At 49.5% G+C, this 19,584-nt stretch overlaps 1 protein-coding gene and 1 long non-coding RNA gene across 2 annotated transcripts in view; both read left to right on the top strand.

Moving 5' to 3' along the window:
- Nucleotides 1–14,496, top strand: part of LOC144684701 (uncharacterized) — a 466,848-nt gene extending 452,352 nt beyond the window's left edge. Inside the window, exon 2 of the long non-coding RNA XR_013577544.1 lies at nt 14,070–14,496. This is a non-coding gene — a long non-coding RNA (uncharacterized LOC144684701). The remainder of the gene's footprint in view (nt 1–14,069) is intronic.
- The window catches only part of LOC144684700 (protein FAM180A), a 46,826-nt gene extending 32,330 nt beyond the window's left edge, over nt 1–14,496 (top strand). The window contains exon 3 of the mRNA XM_078548827.1: nt 12,922–14,496. Within this exon, the coding sequence (XP_078404953.1) occupies nt 12,922–13,257 (336 nt within the window). The 3' untranslated portion in view covers nt 13,258–14,496. The remainder of the gene's footprint in view (nt 1–12,921) is intronic.
- Nucleotides 14,497–19,584: the final 5,088 nt, after the last annotated feature.

Raw genomic sequence — 19,584 nt, 5'->3', positions numbered from 1 at the left:
TCCTGCTCACACAGACACACATTCTCACTCACACAGACACACACTCTCGCTCACACAGACACACTCTCTCGCTCACACAGACACACACTCTCGCTCACACTGACAAAGACTCTTGCTCACACAGGCACAGTCTCGTTCACTCAAACATGCTCTCGCTCACAGACACAGACTCTTGCTGACACACACACACACATTCACGCTCACACAGACACAGACTCTCACTCACACAGACAAGCAATCTCGCTCACACAGACACACACTCTCACACACAGGCACACTCTCGCTCACACAGAAACAGATTCTCGATCACAGAGACACAGATTCTCGCTCACACAGGCACAATCTCGCTCACTCAAACACGCTCTCGCTAATACGGACATATACTCTCGCTCACAGACACAGATTCTTACTCACACACACACGCATTCTCGCTCACACAGACACAGACTCTCGATCACACAGACACAGAATCTCACTCACACAGACACATACACTCGCCCACACAGACACAAACTCTCGCTCACACAGGCACACACTCTCGCTCACTCAAACACAGAATCTCACTCACACAGACACAGGGTCTCAATCACAGAGACACAGACTTTCGCTCACACAGATACACTGCCACTCACTCAAACACGCTCCTGCTCACACAGACACACATTCTCACTCACACAGAAACACACTCTCGCTCACAGACATAGACTCTTGCTGACACACACACACATTCTCGCTCACACAGACACAGACTCTCACTCACACAGACAAGCAATCTCGCTCACACAGACACACACTCTCGCACACAAACACACTCTCGCTCACACAGACGCACACTCTCGCACACAGACACACTCTCGCTCACACAGACACACTCTCGCTCACACAGACACAGACACTCGCTCACACAGACACACACTCTCACTCACACAGACACAGACTCTCGCTCACACAGACACACACTCTCGCTCACACAGTCACAGACTCGCACTCACACAGATACACACTCTCACTCACACAGACACAGAATCTCACTCACACAGACAAACACTCTCGCTCACAGAGACACAGACTCTCGCTCACACAGACACACACTCTCGCTCACAGACACAGAATCTCACTCACACAAACAAACACTCTCGCTCACAGAGACACAGACTTTCGCTCACACAGATACACTGTCACTCACTCAAACACGCTCCTGCTCACACAGACACACATTCTCACTCACACAGACACACACTCTCGCTCACACAGACACACTCTCTCGCTCACACAGACACACACTCTCGCTCACACTGACAAAGACTCTTGCTCACACAGGCACAGTCTCGTTCACTCAAACATGCTCTCGCTCACAGACACAGACTCTTGCTGACACACACACACACATTCACGCTCACACAGACACAGACTCTCACTCACACAGACAAGCAATCTCGCTCACACAGACACACACTCTCACACACAGGCACACTCTCGCTCACACAGAAACAGATTCTCGATCACAGAGACACAGATTCTCGCTCACACAGGCACAATCTCGCTCACTCAAACACGCTCTCGCTAATACGGACATATACTCTCGCTCACAGACACAGATTCTTACTCACACACACACGCATTCTCGCTCACACAGACACAGACTCTCGATCACACAGACACAGACTAGTTCACACAAACACACACTCTCGCTCACAGACACAGACTCTCACTCACACAAACACACACTCGCACTCACACAGACACATTCTCGCTCACACAGACACATGCTCTCGCTCACACAGACACACATTCTCGCTCACACAGACACAGGCTCTCGCTCACACAGACAGACTCTCGCTCACACAGACACAGGCTCTAGATCACACAAACACACACTCGCGCTCACACAGACACATTCTCGCTCACACAGAGACAGGCCCTCGCTCACACAGACAGACTCTCGCTCACACAGACACAGACTCTAGATCACACAAACACACACTCTCTCTCACACACACAGACTCTCGCTCACATACACACACTCTGGCTCACTCAAACATGCTCTCGCTCACACAGACACACGTTCACGTTCACATAGACATGCTCTCGCTCAATCATACACAGACTATCGCTCAAAGACACAGTGTCTCGCTCAACGAAACACATATTCTCACTCACACAGAAACACACTCTCGCTCACAGACACAGACTCTTGCTGACACACACACACATTCTCGCTCACACAGGCACAGACTCTCGCTCATACAGACACAATCTCTTGCTCACATAGACAAGCAATCTCGCTCACACAGACACAAACTCTCGCACACAGACACACTCTCGCTCACACAGACGCACACTCTCGCACACAGACACACTCTCGCTCACACAGGCACACTCTCGCTCACACAGACACACTCTCGCTCACACAGACACACACTCTCGCTCACACAGACACACTCTTGCTCACACAGACGCACACTCTCGCACACAGACACACTCTCGCTCACACAGGCACACTCTCGCTCACACAGACACACACTCTCGCACACAGACACACTCTCGCTCACACAGGCACACTCTCGCTCACGCAGACACACTCTCGCTCACACAGGCACACTCTCGCTCACACAGACGCACACTCTCGCACACAGACACACTCTCGCTCACACAGACACACACTCTCGCTCACGCAGACACACACTCTCGCACACAGACACTCTCGCTCACACAGACGCACACTCTTGCACACAGAAACACTCTTGCTCACACAGACACACTCTCGCTCACACAGACACACATTCTCGCTCACACAGACACAGACTCTCGCTCACACAGACACACTCTCGCTCACACAGACACAGACTCTTGCTCAAACAGCCACACACTTGCTCACACAGACACAGATTCTCGCTCACACAAACATGCTCTCGCTTACACAGGCATACTCTCGCTCACACAGACACACTCTCGCTCACACAGACACACTCTCGCTCACACAGACAAATACTATCGCTCACACAGACACATAGTCTCGCCCACACAGACACATACTCTCACTCACACAGCCATACTCTCACTCACACAGACACAGACTCTCGCTCACACAGACACACTCTCGCTCACACAGACACACACTCGCTCACACAGACACAGACTCTCGCTCACACAGACACACACTCTCACTCACACAGACACACACTCGCTCACACAGACACACACTCTCACTCACACAGACACACACTCTCGCTCACACAGACACACACTCTCGCTCACACAGACACAGACTCGCACTCACACAGATACACACTCTCACTCACGCAGACAAAGAATCTCACTCACACAGACTCTAGCTCACACAAACACGCTTTCGCTTACACAGGCATATTCTCGCTCACACAGAAACAGACTCTCGCTGACACAGACACATACTCTTGCCCACACAGACACAGACTCTAGCTCACACAGACACACTCCTGCTCACTCAAACAAGCTCTCGCTCACACAGATACACTCTCGCAGACACACACACTTTCACACAAACACAGATTCGCACTCACACAGATACACACTGTCACACACGCAGACACAGAATCTCACTCACACAGGCACACACTCTCGCTCACTCATTCACTGAATCTCACTCACACAGACACAGAATCTCACTCACACAAACAAACAATCTCGCTCACAGAGACACAGACTCGCACTCACACAAACAAACACTCTCGCTCGCAGAGACACAGACTTTCGCTCACACAGATACACTGTCACTCACTCAAACACGCTCCTGCTCACACAGACACACATTCTCACTCACACAGACGCAGGGTCTCGATCACAGAGACACAGACTTTCGCTCACACAGATACACTGTCACTCACTCAAACACGCTCCTGCTCACAGAGACACACATTCTCACTCACACAGACACACTCTCTCGCTCACACAGACACACTCTCTCGCTCACACTGACAAAGACTCTTGCTCACACAGGCACAGTCTCGCTCACTCAAACATGCTCTCGCTCACAGACACAGACTCTTGCTGACACACACACACACATTCACGCTCACACAGACACAGACTCTCACTCACACAGACAAGCAATCTTGCTCACACAGATACACACTCTCGCACACAGACACACTCTCGCTCACAGACACAGACTCTTGCTCACACACACACACATTCTCGCTCACACAGACACAGACTCTCACTCACACAGACAAGCAATCTCGCTCACACAGACACACACTCTCGCACACAGACACACTCTCGCTCACACAGACACACACTCTCACTCACACAGTCACAGACTCGCACTCACACAGATGCACACTCTCACTCACACAGACACAGAATCTCACTCACACAGACAAACACTCTCGCTCACAGAGACTCAAACTCTCACTCACACAGACACAGAATCTCACTCACACAGACAAACACTCTCGCTCACAGAGACTCAGACTCTTGCTCTCACAGATACACACTCTCGCTCACACAGACACAGACTCGCACTCACACAAACAAACACTCTCGCTCACAGAGACACAGACTTTCGCTCACACAGATACACTGTCACTCACTCAAACACGCTCCTGCTCACACAGACACACATTCTCACTCACACAGACACACACTCTCGCTCACACAGACACACTCTCTCGCTCACACAGACACACACTCTTGCTCACACAGGCACAGTCTCGCTCACACAAACATGCTCTCGCTCACAGACACAGACCCTTGCTGACACACACACACACATTCACGCTCACACAGACACAGACTCTCACTCACACGGACAAGCAATCTCGCTCACACAGACACACACTCTCGCACACAGGCACACTCTCGCTCACAGACACAGACTCTTGCTCACACACACACACATTCTCGCTCACACAGACACAGACTCTCACTCACACGGACAAGCAATCTCGCTCACACAGACACACACTCTCGCACACAGGCACACTCTCGCTCACACAGAAACAGATTCTCGATCACAGAGACACAGATTCTCGCTCACACAGACAAACACTCTCGCTCACAGAGACTCAAACTCTCACTCACACAGACACAGAATCTCACTCACACAGACAAACACTCTCGCTCACACAGACACACACTCTCACTCACACAGACACACACTCGCGCACACAGACACACTCTCGCTCACACAGAAACAGATTCTCGATCACAGAGACACAGATTCTCGCTCACACAGACACAATCTCGCTCACTCAAACACGCTCTCGCTAATACGGACATACACTCTCGCTCACAGACACAGACTCTTACTCACACACACATGCATTCTCGCTCCCACAGACACAGACTCTCGATCACACAGACACAGACTAGTTCACACAAACACACACTCTCGCTCACAGACACAGACTCTCACTCACACAAACACACACTCGCGCTCACACAGACACATTCTCGCTCACACAGACACATTCTCGCTCACACAGACACATTCTCGCTCACACAGACACACACTCTCGCTCACACAGACACAGACTCTCACTCACAATGACACACATTCACTCACTCAGACTCACACTCACTCACTCAGACTCACACTCATTCACTTAGACTCGCTTACTCAGACTCACACTCGCTCACTCAGACTCACACTCATTTACTCAGACTCACACTCACTCACTCAGACTCACACTCATTCACTCAGACTCGCTCACTCAGACTCACACTCACTCTCTCAGACTCAGTCACTCAGACTCTCACTCGCTCACTCAGACTCACACGCGCTCTCAGATAAACACTCCTTCACTCAGGCTCTCACTCGATCACAGACTCACACTCGCTCACTCAGACTCACACTCGTTCACTCAGACTCGGTTTCTCAGACTCTCACTCGCTCACAGACTCACACTCTCAGTCAGATTCACATTCAGTCACTCAGACTCACACTCACTCAGACTCACACTCATTCACTCAGACTCGCTCACTCAGACTTACACTCGCTCACTCAGACTCGATCACTCAGACTCTCACTCGCTCACTCAGACTCACACTCGCTCACTCAGACTCACACTCGCTCACTCAGATAAACACTCCCTCACTCTGACTCACTCGCTCACAGACTCACACTCTCTCAGTCAGATTGACACTCAGTCACTCAGACTCACACTCACTCACTCAGACTCACACTCATTCACTCAGACTCGCTCACTCAGACTCACACTCAGTCACTGAGATTCACACTCACTCACTTAGACTCACACTCACTCACTCAGACTCACACTCGCGCACTCAGCAAAACAGTCGCTCACTCAGACTCTCACTCGCTCACAGGCTCACGCTCACTCACTCAGACTCACACTCATTCACTCAGACTCGCTCACTCAGACTTACACTCGCTCACTCAGACTCAGTCACTCAGACTCACACTCGCTCACTCAGACTCACACTCTCTCACTCAGACTCACACTCGCTCACTCAGATAAACACTCCCTCACTCAGACTCTCACTCGCTCACAGACTCACACTCTCTCAGTCAGATTCACACTCAGTCACTCAGACTCACACTCACTCACTCAGACTCACACTCATTCACTCAGACTCACTCACTCAGACTCACACACGCTCACTCAGACTCGGTCACTCAGACTCTCACTCGCTCACTCAGACTCACACTCTCTCACTCAGACTCACACTCGCTAACTCAGATAAACACTCCCTCACTCAGACTCTTACTCGCTCACAGACTCTCACTCTCTCAGTCAGATTCACACTCAATCACTCAGACTCACACTCAGTCACTGAGATTCACACTCACTCACTTAGACTCACACTCACTCACTCAGACTCACACTCACTCACTCAGCAAAACGGTTGCTCATGCAGACTCTCACTTGCTCACAGACTCACACTTTCTCAGTCAGGCTCACACTTATTTACTTAGACTCGCTCACTCAGACTCACACTCACTCACTCAGACTCACACTCATTCACTCAGACTCGCTTACTCAGACTCACACTCGCTCACTCAGACTCGGTCACTCAGACTCACACTCTCTCACTCAGACTCACACTCGCTCACTCAGATAAACACACCCTCACTTAGACTCTCACTCGCTCACAGACTCACACTCTCTCAGTCTGATTCACACTCAGTCACTCAGACTCACACTCGCTCACTCAGACTCACAATCACTCACTCACACTCACACTCGCTCACTCAGATAAACACTCCCTCACTCAGACTCACACTCGCTCACTCAGATAAACACACCCTCACTTAGACTCTCACTCGCTCACAGACTCACACTCTCTCAGTCTGATTCACACTCAGTCACTCAGACTCACAATCACTCACTCAGACTCACACTCGCTCACTCAGACTCTCAATTGCTCACAGACTCACACACTCTCAGACTCACACTCTCTCACTCAGACTCACACTCGCTCACTCAGCAAAACATTCTCTCACTCAGATTCTCACTTGCTCACAGACTCACACTCTCTCAGTCAGGCTCACACTCGGTCACTCAGACTCACACTCACTCACTCAGACTCACACTCACTAACTCAGATGCACACACACTCACTCAGACTGTCACTCGCTCACAGACTCATACTCGCTCACTGAGACGTACACTTGCTCACTTAGTCTCACACTCGCTCACTCAGACTCACATTTGCTCACTCAGACTCACACATTCACTCAGACTCACTCACTCAGATTCACACCCGCTCACTCAGACTCACACTCGCTCACTCAGACTTGCTCACTCAGACTCACACTCGCTCACTCAGACTTGCTCACTCAGACTCACACTCGCTCACTCAGACTCACACTCACTCACTCAGACTCACACTCATTAACTCAGTCGCGCTCACTCAGACTCACACTCACTCACACACTCACTCACTCAGACTCACACTCACTGACTCAGACAAACTCTCGCTCACTCAAACTCACACTCGCTCACTCAGACTCACACTCGCTCACTGAGATTCACTCACTCAGACTCACACTCACTCACTCAGTCTCATACTCATTCTCCCAGACTCGCTCATTCAGACTCACACTTGATCACTCAGTCTCACACACATTCTCCCAGACTCGCTCACTCAGACTCACACTTGGTCATACAGACTCACACCCGCTCACTCACACTCGCTCACTCAGACTCACACTTGTTCACTCAGACTCTCATTCGCTCATTCAGGCACACTCTTGCTCACTCAGACTTACTCTCGCTCATTCAGAATCTGTCACTCAGACTCACACTCGCTCACTCAGACTCACACTCGCTCACTCTTACTTGCTCACTCAGACTCACACTTGCTCACTCAGACTCACTCACTCAGTCTCACACTCTCTCATTCAGGCTCACACTCCCTCACTCGGACCCACTCTCGCTCATTCGGATTCGATCACTCACACTCACACTCGCTCACTCCGACTCACACTCGCTCACTCACACTTGCTCATTCAGTCTCACACTCTCTCAATCAGGCTCACAGTCGCTCAGACATGCCCTCACTCAGACTCTTTGACTTTCAAATTCAGAAGAGACAGAAAGTTTTCTACGCTGTAATGATTCCTCCATTTGGCATGTGTTCCTGTGTGTTTTTTTCCAAAGCAGTTTCCTTGGTTCCCTCTCTTTCTATTTTCAGCCCCAGAGTCTGTTTATTGAATGGAAAATGACTGCGCTGTTCATCAGATGAACAGATGGCTCCTTTCCGTTTCTCAAAGTGCAGCCAGGGTTTGTGGTAATGCTGTACACTCTTGTACATTCTTGTACATGACTGCTGCACAAACAGCTGTCAAGCTCTGTTTATGTGTGCGTGACAGGATCCGTTCATGTCATCAGCGTATGTCATCTACAGTGTAAGAAGTTCATAGCAGTTGGCATGTCACAGCTTGCCCGATTAGTTGGCAGTACAGGCTGCATGTGGTGTGGGTTTCTGCCCCAGTGATGAGTGAGTGCCTGGTCTCGTACTTCATCAATGGCAGCTGGTGATGTGGAGAGTTGAATAGCGCTGGCATTCCTGCTAATGCTCAGCACTCCTGTCGCTGTGTTTCCCATCAGTACACACAGCCGAGACGCTGAACCCATCTCCATAGTAGGCTGAATACCGGCAGCAGTTCCTGCTGCATTGCCTTATCCAAAGCATTGAGTTGGAGGCCTTGGTTACCTACAGTAAAAGGACACAGTGTAAAACCGCTAGAGATCCATCAGCTCCCAGCAATATGACACCCGTCTCAATTGCAGCAGCTGAGACGGCTTACCCCAGACCGGGTGAAGCTTTGAGGCTATGGGTGCTGGTTGTCGGAGAGAGTACTCAGAGTATGAGCTACTATCTGAAACACATGATGGGGAATGGGGAGGGGGTGGCACAGGGGCCAAGATAGCAAATTAATCAGAATTAAGGCCATGAAGAGATGAGTTGATCACAGTGTTCAGGTCCAGGGCTGAGTTGATCACAGTGTTCGGGCCCAGGGCTGAGTTGATCACAGCGTTCATGTCCAGGGCTGAGTTGATCACAGTGTTCAGGTCCAGAGCTGAGTTGATCACAGTGTTCGGGCCCAGAGCTGAGTTGATCACAGTGTTCAGGTCCAGGGCTGAGTTGATCACAGTGTTCAGGTCCAGAGCTGAGTTGATCAGTGTTCAGGCCCAGAGCTGAGTTGATCACAGTGTTCGTGTCTAGAGCTGAGTTGATCACAGTGTTCAGGTCCAGAGCTGAGTTGATCACAGTGTTCAGGCCCAGAGCTGAGTTGATCACAGTGTTCAGGCCCAGAGCTGAGTTGATCACAGTGTTCATGTCCAGAGCTGAGTTGATCACAGTGTTCGGGCCCAGAGCTGAGTTGATCACAGTGTTCACGTCCAGGGCTGAGTTGATCACAGTGTTCAGGTCCAGAGCTGAGTTGATCACAGTGTTCGGGCCCAGAGCTGAGTTGATCACAGTGTTCAGGTCCGGGGCTGAGTGATCACAGTGTTCAGGTCCAGAGCTGAGTTGATCAGTGTTCAGGCCCAGAGCTGAGTTGATCACAGTGTTCGTGTCCAGAGCTGAGTTGATCACAGTGTTCAGGTCCAGAGCTGAGTTGATCACAGTGTTCAGGCCCAGAGCTGAGTTGATCACAGTGTTCAGGTCCAGAGCTGGGTTGATCACAGTGTTCAGGCCCAGAGCTGAGTTGATCACAGTGTTCAGGCCCAGAGCTGAGTTGATAACAGTGTTCAGGTCCAGAGCTGAGTTGATCACAGTGTTCAGGTCCAGGGCTGAGTTGATCACAGTGTTCAGGTCCAGAGCTGAGTTGATCACAGTGTTCGGGCCCAGAGCTGAGTTGATCAGTGTTCAGGTCCAGGGCTGAGTTGATCACAGTGTTCGGGCCCAGAGCTGAGTTGATCACAGTGTTCAGGTCCAGAGCTGAGTTGATCACAGTGTTCAGGTCCAGAGCTGAGTTGATCACAGTGTTCAGGCCCAGAACTGAGTTGATCACAGTGTTCAGGTCCAGAGCTGAGTTGATCACAGTGTTCGGGCCCAGAGCTGAGTTGATCACAGTGTTCAGGCCCAGAGCTGAATTGATCAGAAAGTTCGGGCCCAGGCTGAGTTGATCACAGTGTTCAGGTCCAGAGCTGAGTTGATCACAGTGTTCGGGCCCAGAGCTGAGTTGATCACAGTGTTCGGGTCCAGAGCTGAGTTGATCACAGTGTTCAGGTCCAGAGCTGAGTTGATCACAGTGTTCGGGCCCAGAGCTGAGTTGATCACAGTGTTCAGGCCCAGAGCTGAATTGATCAGAAAGTTCGGGCCCAGGCTGAGTTGATCACAGTGTTCAGGTCCAGAGCTGAGTTGATCACAGTGTTCATGCCCAGAGCTCAGTTGATCACAGTGTTCAGGTCCAGGGCTGAGTTGATCACAGTGTTCAGGCCCAGGGCTGAGTTGATCACAGTGCTCAGGTCCAGAGCTGAGTTGATCACAGTATTTGGGTCCAGAGCTGAGTTGATCACAGTGTTCGGGTCCAGGGCTGAGTTGATCACAGTATTTGGGCCCAGGGCTGAGTTGATCACAGTGTTCAGGTCCAGGTCTGAATTGATCACAGTGTTCAGGCCCAGAGCTGAGTTGATCACAGTGTTCAGGTCCAGGGTTGAGTTGATCGCAGTGTTCGGGTCCAGAGCTGAGTTGATCACAGTGTTCAGGAACAGGGTTGAGTTGATCACAGTGTTCAGGTCCAGGGCTGAGTTGATCACAGTGTTCAGGTCCAGAGCTGAGTTGATCACAGTGTTCAGGTCCAGGGCTGAGTTGATCACAGTGTTCAGGTCCAGGGCTGAGTTGATCACAGTGTTCAGGTCCAGAGCTGAGTTGATCACAGTGTTCAGGTCCCGGGCTGAGTTGATCACAGTGTTCGGGCCCAGGGCTGAGTTGATCACAGTGTTCGGGCCCAGAGCTGAGTTGATCACAGTGTTCAGGTCCAGGGCTGAGTTGATCACAGTGTTCAGGTCCAGAGCTGAGTTGATCACAGTATTTGGGCCCAGGGCTGAGTTGATCACAGTGTTCAGGTCCAGGGCTGAGTTGATCACAGTGCTCGGGCCCAGAGCTGAGTTGATCACAGTGTTCGGGCCCAGGGCTGAGTTGATCACAGTGTTCGGGCCCAGGGCTAAGTTGATCACAGTGTTCAGGTCCAGGGCTGAGTTGATCACAGTGCTCGGGCCCAGAGCTGAGTTGATCACAGTGTTCGGGCCCAGGGCTGAGCTGATCACAGTGTTCAGGCCCAGGGCTGAGTTGATCACAGTGTTCAGGTCCAGGGCTGACTTGATCACAGTGTTCGGGCCCAGGGCTGAGTTGATCACAGTGTTCAGGTCCAGGGCTGAGTTGATCACAGTGTTCAGGTCCAGGGCTGAGTTGATCACAGTGTTCAGGTCCAGGGCTGAGTTGATCACAGTGTTCGGGTCCAGGGCTGAGTTGATCACAGTGTTCAGGCCCAGGGCTGAGTTGATCACAGTGTTCCGTCCCTGGGCTGAGTTGATCACAGTGTTCGGTCCCTGGGCTGAGTTGATCACAGTGTTCTCTTATGGTTAACTTGCAGGTTGAGTCGGTAGTTAGGAAGGAAAATGCAATGTTGGCATTTATTTCGAGAGGACTAGAATATAAAAACAGGGGTTTGCTGCTGAGGCTTTATAAGGCTCTGGTCAGACCACATTTAGAATATTGTGAGCAATTTTGGGCCCCGCATCTCAGGGAGGATGTGCTGGCCCTGGAGAGGGTCCGGAGGAGGTTCACGAGAACGATTCCAGGAATGAAAGGCTTAACATATGAGGAACGTTTGAGGACTCTGGGTCTATACTCGATGGAGTTTAGTAGGATGAGGGGGGATCTGATTGAAACTTACAGAATACTGAAAGGCCTGGATAGAGTGGACGTGGGGAAGATGTTTCCATTAGTAGGAGAGTCTAGGACCTGAGGGCACAGACTCAGAGTAAAGGGAAGACCTTTTAGAACAGAGATGAGTAGAAACTTCTTTAGCCAGAGAGTGGTGAATCTATGGAATTCATTGCCACAGAAGGCTGTGGAGGCCATGTCATTGAGTGTATTTAAGACCGAGATAGATAGGTTCTTGATTGGTAAGGGGATCAAAGGTTACGGGGAGAAGGCGGGAGAATGGGGCTGAGAAACTTATCAGCCATGATTGAATGGCGGAGCAGACTCGATGGGCCGAATGGCTTAATTTCTGCTCCTATGTCTTATGGTCTTATGGTCTTATGTTCGGGCCCAGGGCTGAGTCGATCACGGTGTTCAGGTTGAGTTGAGACTTGGGAGGCTGCTCTAGCCCACTTCTGGGACCAAAGTATATAACTGAAGTATCTGATGCTAAACCACTCTCTAGGACACAGTGCATGGTATTATTAACTCAATTGTGATGGTGGGACAGTGAATTTTTCTGTTTGTTTTCTTTAGTTCTTGTTAGGAGGCCTGATAATTGATGAAAAGAACATTATAACTCTGAAGGACGAGGAATTGGCTTCAACGCGTTCAGCTAAAGTCTTCCACAGCATAGTGAACACTCAAGTCCCAAAGACCCTGTCCACCATTCGGAAAAGGCTCGGTGATCTGCCACGTTCAAGAGAATCCTTAGAAATGGACACCTTTGAACAACTGGTACTAGCCTCAGTCTATACGGCCCACCGAGCCCTGAGTAGCAGCCCGACTGAGAGGCAGGCTTGGGGAGACCTCTTCTGTCAGCTCGTGGCTGCTGTAACTCATGATCTGTCCAGGAAGGTAGTTAGGTGTTAAACCCTCACCGAATTCCTTCAGATACAGTGACTTCCTCTTTCCATGAATTCAAAATCTAAGCCAATTATACCCGGAGATGAATCAGTGAAAAGAACTTTGCTCTGTCGTATGATGGGATTTCCCAATCCACGTGCCCAGGTCTACCAGGATCCTAAGATAAAAGCAAATACTGCGGATGCTGGAAACCTGAAACAAAAACAGAAAATGCTGGGAAAACCTCTGCAGGTCTGACAGTATCTGTGGAGAGAAAGACAGAGCTAACGTTTTCAGTCTGTATGACTCTTCTCCAAGAAGAAAGGTCATATGGACTTGAAATGTTAGCTCTGGGCAGAATTATCCCCCTGTCGGGGGGAAAGCGCGGGAGTGGGCGCATGCAGGTGCGCCTCCAATCGGCGCCCCCAACTGGGGGCGCACCGCCATTTTATGTGGGCAGGCCAATTAAGGCTATGCGCTATGCACTCCCTGTGCGGGCAGTGGGGGTGGGGGGGGGCGTGATTCCCTCAGCCGGGATTGCGCTCTTGCGCATGTACCTGAAATGGCGCACAGATCTCCCTGAGGCTAAGTGCTGCCTCAGGGAGATTGGCTCCAAATGTAAAAATGTTAAAAATGCAAAAATAAAATTTCCCTGACATGTCCCCTCATCTGACACTGTCACATGAGTTGGGACATGTCCATCACTTTTAGTTAAACATTTATTAAATTTTTAAAAACCTACATGAAACCTCATCCCGCCTGTAGATGAGGTTTCATGTTTTTTCTATGTCCGGCCAGGGCTCCCGGCCGACCCGCCAACCTTAAGGTTGGACGGGCAGGTCCAATAACTACTTCAATTCCTTTTTAAATGGCCTCAATAGGCCGTTGACAGGTCGGTGGGCTGACAGCTGATTTGGCTGAGCCCCCACCAACCTGAAAATAGAAATGAGGCGGGGGGAAGTCGGGAGTTCCGCCAGATGTCATCCCGCGTCATTTTACAGGTTAGCCCCGCCTCCCGCTCGCCGATCGGGAAATCCTGCCCTCTGTCTTTCTCTCCACAGATGCTGTCAGACCTTCTGAGATTTTCCAGCATTTTCTGTTTTCTAACTGAATCCTGATGATTTGCTGCTGTCTCTGCAGGAAGGCAGACAGTACGGAGCCAGGCAATGCGCTGTTCCACGCCAACAGACCAGAGAGCGACTGAGGGCATTTCAAACCTCACACAAATACTTGTAATGTTTTCCAAATACAACAACATGTCATCCATTCTTTGGCCAAGAGTCCTAATTATTTATACTTCCTTGCTTACCACAAAACGTGTTCCTCCTTTAAAACAAAAATAACAATTAAAAAGCACTTCCTGGGTTGGAGAGAGATTTGGGTGCTCCCAAGGACAAGAACAGCAAAAACTCAGTGAGGGAGAGTCTCTGAGTGAGATAACATTAACCCCTTAGTGAGGGAGAGTCTCTGAGTAAGGTAACATTAACCCCTCAGTGAGGGGGAGTCTCTGAGTGAGGTAAAATTAACCCCTCAGTGAGGGAGAGTCTCTGAGTGAGGTAACATTAACACCGCAGTGAGGGAGAGACTCTGAGTGAGGTAACATTAACCCCTTAGTAAGGGGGAGTCTGTGAGTAAGGGAAAATTAACACCTCAGTGAGGGAGAGAAACTGAGTCAGGTAACATTAACCCCACAGAGAGGGAGAGTCTCTGACTGAGGTAACATTAACCCCCTCAGTGAGGGGGAGTCTCTGAGTGAGGTAACATTAACCTCTCAGTGAGGGAGAGTCTCTGAGTGAGGTAAAATTAACCTCTCAGTGAGGGAGAGTCTCTGAGTGAGGTAACATTAACCCCTCAGTGAGGGAGAGTCTCTGAGTGAGGTAAAATTAACCCCTCAGTGAAGGAGAGTCTCTGAGTAAGGTAACATTAATCCCTCAGTGAGGGAGAGTCTCTGAGTGAGGTAACATTAACACCGCAGTGAGGGAGAGACTCTGTGTGAGGTAAGATTAACCCCTCAGTGAGGGGGAGTCTCTGATGAGGTAACATTAACCCCTGAGTGAGGGAGAGTCTCTGATGGAGAAAAAATTAACACCTCAGTGAGGGAGAGTCTCTGAGTGAGGTAGCATTAACCCCTCAGGTCGAGGGAGTGTCTGATGAAGTACCATTAACCCCTGAGAGAGGGAGAATCTCTGAGTGAGGTAACATTAACACCTCAGTCAGCGAGAGTCTCTGAGAGAGGTAACATTAACCCCTCATTGAGGGGGAGTCTGTGAGTGAGTTAACATTAACCACTCAGTGAGGGTGAGACTCTGAGTGAGGTAACATTAACCCCTTAGTAAGGGGGAGTCTGTGAGTGAGTTAACATTAAACCCTCGGTGAGGGTGAGACCATGAGTGAGGTAACATTAACCCCGTAGTGAGGGGGTGTCTCTGAGTGAGAAAAAATTAACATCTCAGTTAGGGAGAGACCCTGAGTGAGGTAGCATTAACCCCCTCAGTGAGGGGGAGTCTCTGATGAGTTAACATTAACCCCTGAGTGAGGGAGAGTCTGTGAGTGAGGTAACATGAACCCCTCAGTGAGGGGGTGTCTGTGAGTGAGTTAACATTAACCCCTAAGAGAGGGAGAGACTCTGAGTGAGGTAACATTAACCTCTTAGTAAGGGGGAGTCTGTGAGTGAGGGAAAATTAACACCTCAGTGAGGGACAGTCTCTGAGTGAGGTAAAATTAACCCCTCAGTGAGGGGAGTATCTGATGAGGTAACATTAACCCCACAGAGAGGGAGAGTCTCTGAGTGAGGTATAATTAACATCTCAGTGAGGGAGAGATTCAGAGTGAGGTATCAGTGACACCTCAGTGAAGGAGAGTCTCTGAGTGAGGTAACATTAACCCCTGAGTGAGGGAGAGTCTCTGAGTGAGGTAACATTAACCCCTCAGAGAGAGAGAGTCTCTGATGAGGTAACATTAACCCCTCAGTGAGGGAGAGTCTCTGAGTGAGGTAACATTAACCACTCAGAGAGGGAGAGTCTCTGATGAGGTAACATTAACCCCTCAGTGAGGATGAGTCTCTGATTGGGGTAACATTCACCCCTCAGTGAGGGAGACACTCTGAGTGAGGTAACATTAACCCCTCATTTAGGGAGAGTCTCTGAGTGAGGTAACATTAACCCCTGAGTGAGGGAGAGTCTCTGAGTGAGATAACATTAACCCGTCAGTGAAGTGGAGTCTCTGAGTAAGGTAACATTAACCCCCTCAGTGAGGGAGTGTCTCTGAGTCAGGTAACATTAACCCCTCAGTGAGGGAGAGAATCTGATTGAGGTAACATTAACCCCTTAGTAAGGGGGAGTCTGTGAGTGAGTTAACATTAACCACTCAGTGAGGGAGAGACTATGAGTGAGGTAACATTAACCCCTTAGTGAGGGGATGTCTCTGAGTGAGAAAAAATTAACATCTCAGTTAGGGAGAGAATCTGAGTGAGGTAGCATTAACCCCCTCAGTGAGGGACAGTCTCTGAGTGAGGTAACATTAACCCCTAAGTGAGGGGGAGCCTCTGAGTGAGATAACATTAACCCCTCAGTGAAGGGGAATCTCTGAGTGAGGTAACATAAACCCCTCAGTTCGGGGGACTCTCTGAGTGAGGTAAAATTAACCCCATAGAGAGGAAGTGTCTCTGAGTGAGGTAACATTAACCCCCTAAGTGAGGGAGAGTAATTGAGTGAGGTAACATTAACACCGCAGTGAGGGAGAGACACTGAGTGAGGTAAGATTAACCCCTCAGTGAGGGGGAGTCTCTGATGAGGTAACATTAACCCCTGAGTGAGGCAGAGTCTCTGATTGAGAAAAAATTAACACCTCAGTGAGGGAGAGTTTCTGAGTGAGGTAGCATTAACCCCTTAGTGAGGGAGAGTATCTGATTGAGGTAACATGAACCCCTCAGTGAGGGAGAGTATCTGATTGAGGTAACATTAACCCCTCAGTGAGGGAGAGTCTCTGATTGAGGTAGCATTAACCCCTCAGTGAGTGAGAGACTCTGAGTGAGGTAACATTAACCCCTTAGTAAGGGGCAGTCTGTGAGTGAGTTAACATTAACCACTCAGTGAGGGAGAGACTATGAGTGAGGTAACATTAACTCCTTAGTGATGGGGTGTCTGTGAGTGAGAAAAAATTAACACCTCAGTTAGGGAGAGACTCTGAGTGAGGTAACATTAAACCGTCAGTGAGGGAGAGTCTCTGATGAGGTAAACTAAACCTCTCAGTGAGGGGGAGTATCTGAGTGAGGTAAAATTAACCCATCAGTGAGGGAGAGTCTCTGAGTGATGAGAATTAACCTCTCAGTGAGGGAGCGTCTCTGATTGAGAAAAAATTAACCACTCAGTGAGGGAGAGTCTCTGATTGAGAAAAAATTAACCCCTCAGTGAGGGAGAGACTATGAGTGAGGTAACATTAACTCCTTAGTGATGGGGTGTCTGTGAGTGAGAAAAAATTAACACCTCAGTGAGGGTGAGACTCTGAGTGAGGTAACATTAACCCCTTAGTAAGGGGGAGTCTGTGAGTGAGTTAACATTAAACCCTCGGTGAGGGTGAGACCATGAGTGAGGTAACATTAACCCCTGAGTGAGGGGGAGTCTGTAAGTGAGGGAAAATTAACACCTCAGTGAGGGAGAGAATCTGAGTGAGGTAACATTAACACCTCAGTGAGGGAGAGTCTCTGAGTGATGTAACATTAACCCCTCAGTGTGGGGGAGCATTTGATGAGGTAACATTAACCCCTCAGTGAGGCAGAGCCTATGAGTGAGGTAACATTAACCCCTCAGTGAAGGGGAGTCTCTGAATGAGGTAAAATTAACACCTCAGTGAGGGAGAGATTCTGAGTGAGGTAACATTATAACCGCAGTGAGGGAGAGACTCTGAGTGAGGTAAGATTAACCCCTGAGTGAGGGAGAGTCTCTGATTGAGAAAAAATTAACCCCTGAGTGAGGGAGAGACTCTGAGTGAGGTAGCATTAACCCCTCAGTTCGGGGAGTATCTGATGAGGTAACATTAACCCCACAGAGAGGGAGAGTCTCTGAGTGAGTTAACATTAACCCCTCAGTGAGGGGGAGGCTCTGAGTGAGGTAAAATTAACATCTCAGTGAGGGAGAGATTCAGAGTGAGGTATCAGTGACACCTCAGTGAAGTAGAGTCTCTGAGTGAGGTAACATTAACTCCTCAGTGAGGGAGAGTCTCTGAGTGATGTAAAATTAACCCTTCAGTGAAGGGGAGTCTCTGAGTAAGGTAACATTAACCCCACAGAAAGGATGTGTCTCTGAGTGAGGTAACATTAACCCCCTAAGTGAGGGAGAGTAATTGAGTGAGGTAAAATTAACCTCTCAGTGAGGGAGAGTCTCTGAGTGAGGTAAAATTAACACCTCAATGAGGGAGATATTCTGAGTGAGGTATCAGTGACACCTCAGTGAAGGAGAGTCTCTGAGTGAGGTAACATTAACCACCCAGTGAGGGAGAGCCTCTGAGTGAGGTAACATTAACCCCATCCGTGAGGGGGAGTCTCTGAGTGAGGTAAAATTAACACCTCAGTGAGGGGGAGTCTCTGATGAGGTAACATTAACCCCTGAATGAGGGAGAATCTCTGAGTGAGAAAAAGTTAACACCTCAGTGAGGGAGAGTCTCTGAGTGAGGTAACATTAACCCCTCAGTTCGGTGGAGTCTCTGATGAGGTAACATTAACCCCTGAGTGAGGGAGAGTCTCTGAATGAGGTAACATTAACCCCTCAGTGAGGGAGAGACTCTGAGAGAGGTAACATTAACCCCTCATTGAGGGGGAGTCTGTGAGTGAGTTAACATTTACCACTCAGTGAGGGTGAGACTCTGAGTGATGTAACATTAACCCCTTAGTAAGGGGGACTCTGTGTGAGGAAAAATTAACACCTCAGTGGGAGAGAGAATCTGAGTGAGGTAAAATTAACACCTCAGTGAGGGAGAGTCTCTGAGTGAAGTAACATTAACACCTCAGTGAGGGTAGTCTCTGAGTGAGGTAACATTAACCCCTCAGTGAGGGAGAGTCTCTGAGCGAGGTAACATTAACCCCACAGAGTGGGAGAGTCTCTGATGAGGTAAAATTAACCCCTGAGTGAGGGAGAGGCTCTGATTGAGAAAAAATTAACACCTCAGTTAGGGAGAGTCTCTGAGTGAGGTAACATTAACCCCTCAGTTCGGAGGAGTCTCTGATGAGGTAAAATTAACCCCTGAGCGAGGGAGAGTCTCTGAGTGAGGTAACATTAACCCCACAGAGAGGGAGATTCTCTGAGTGAGGTAATATTAACCACTCAGAGAGGGAGAGTATCTGAGTGAGGTAGCATTAAC

This window comes from Cetorhinus maximus, chromosome 9 (genome assembly GCF_964194155.1).
Source record: "Cetorhinus maximus chromosome 9, sCetMax3.hap1.1, whole genome shotgun sequence".
Classification (NCBI taxonomy): Eukaryota; Metazoa; Chordata; class Chondrichthyes; order Lamniformes; family Cetorhinidae; genus Cetorhinus; species Cetorhinus maximus.
Note: the sequence above shows the minus strand (reverse complement) of the source record. Positions and strands in the feature narration are given on the sequence as shown.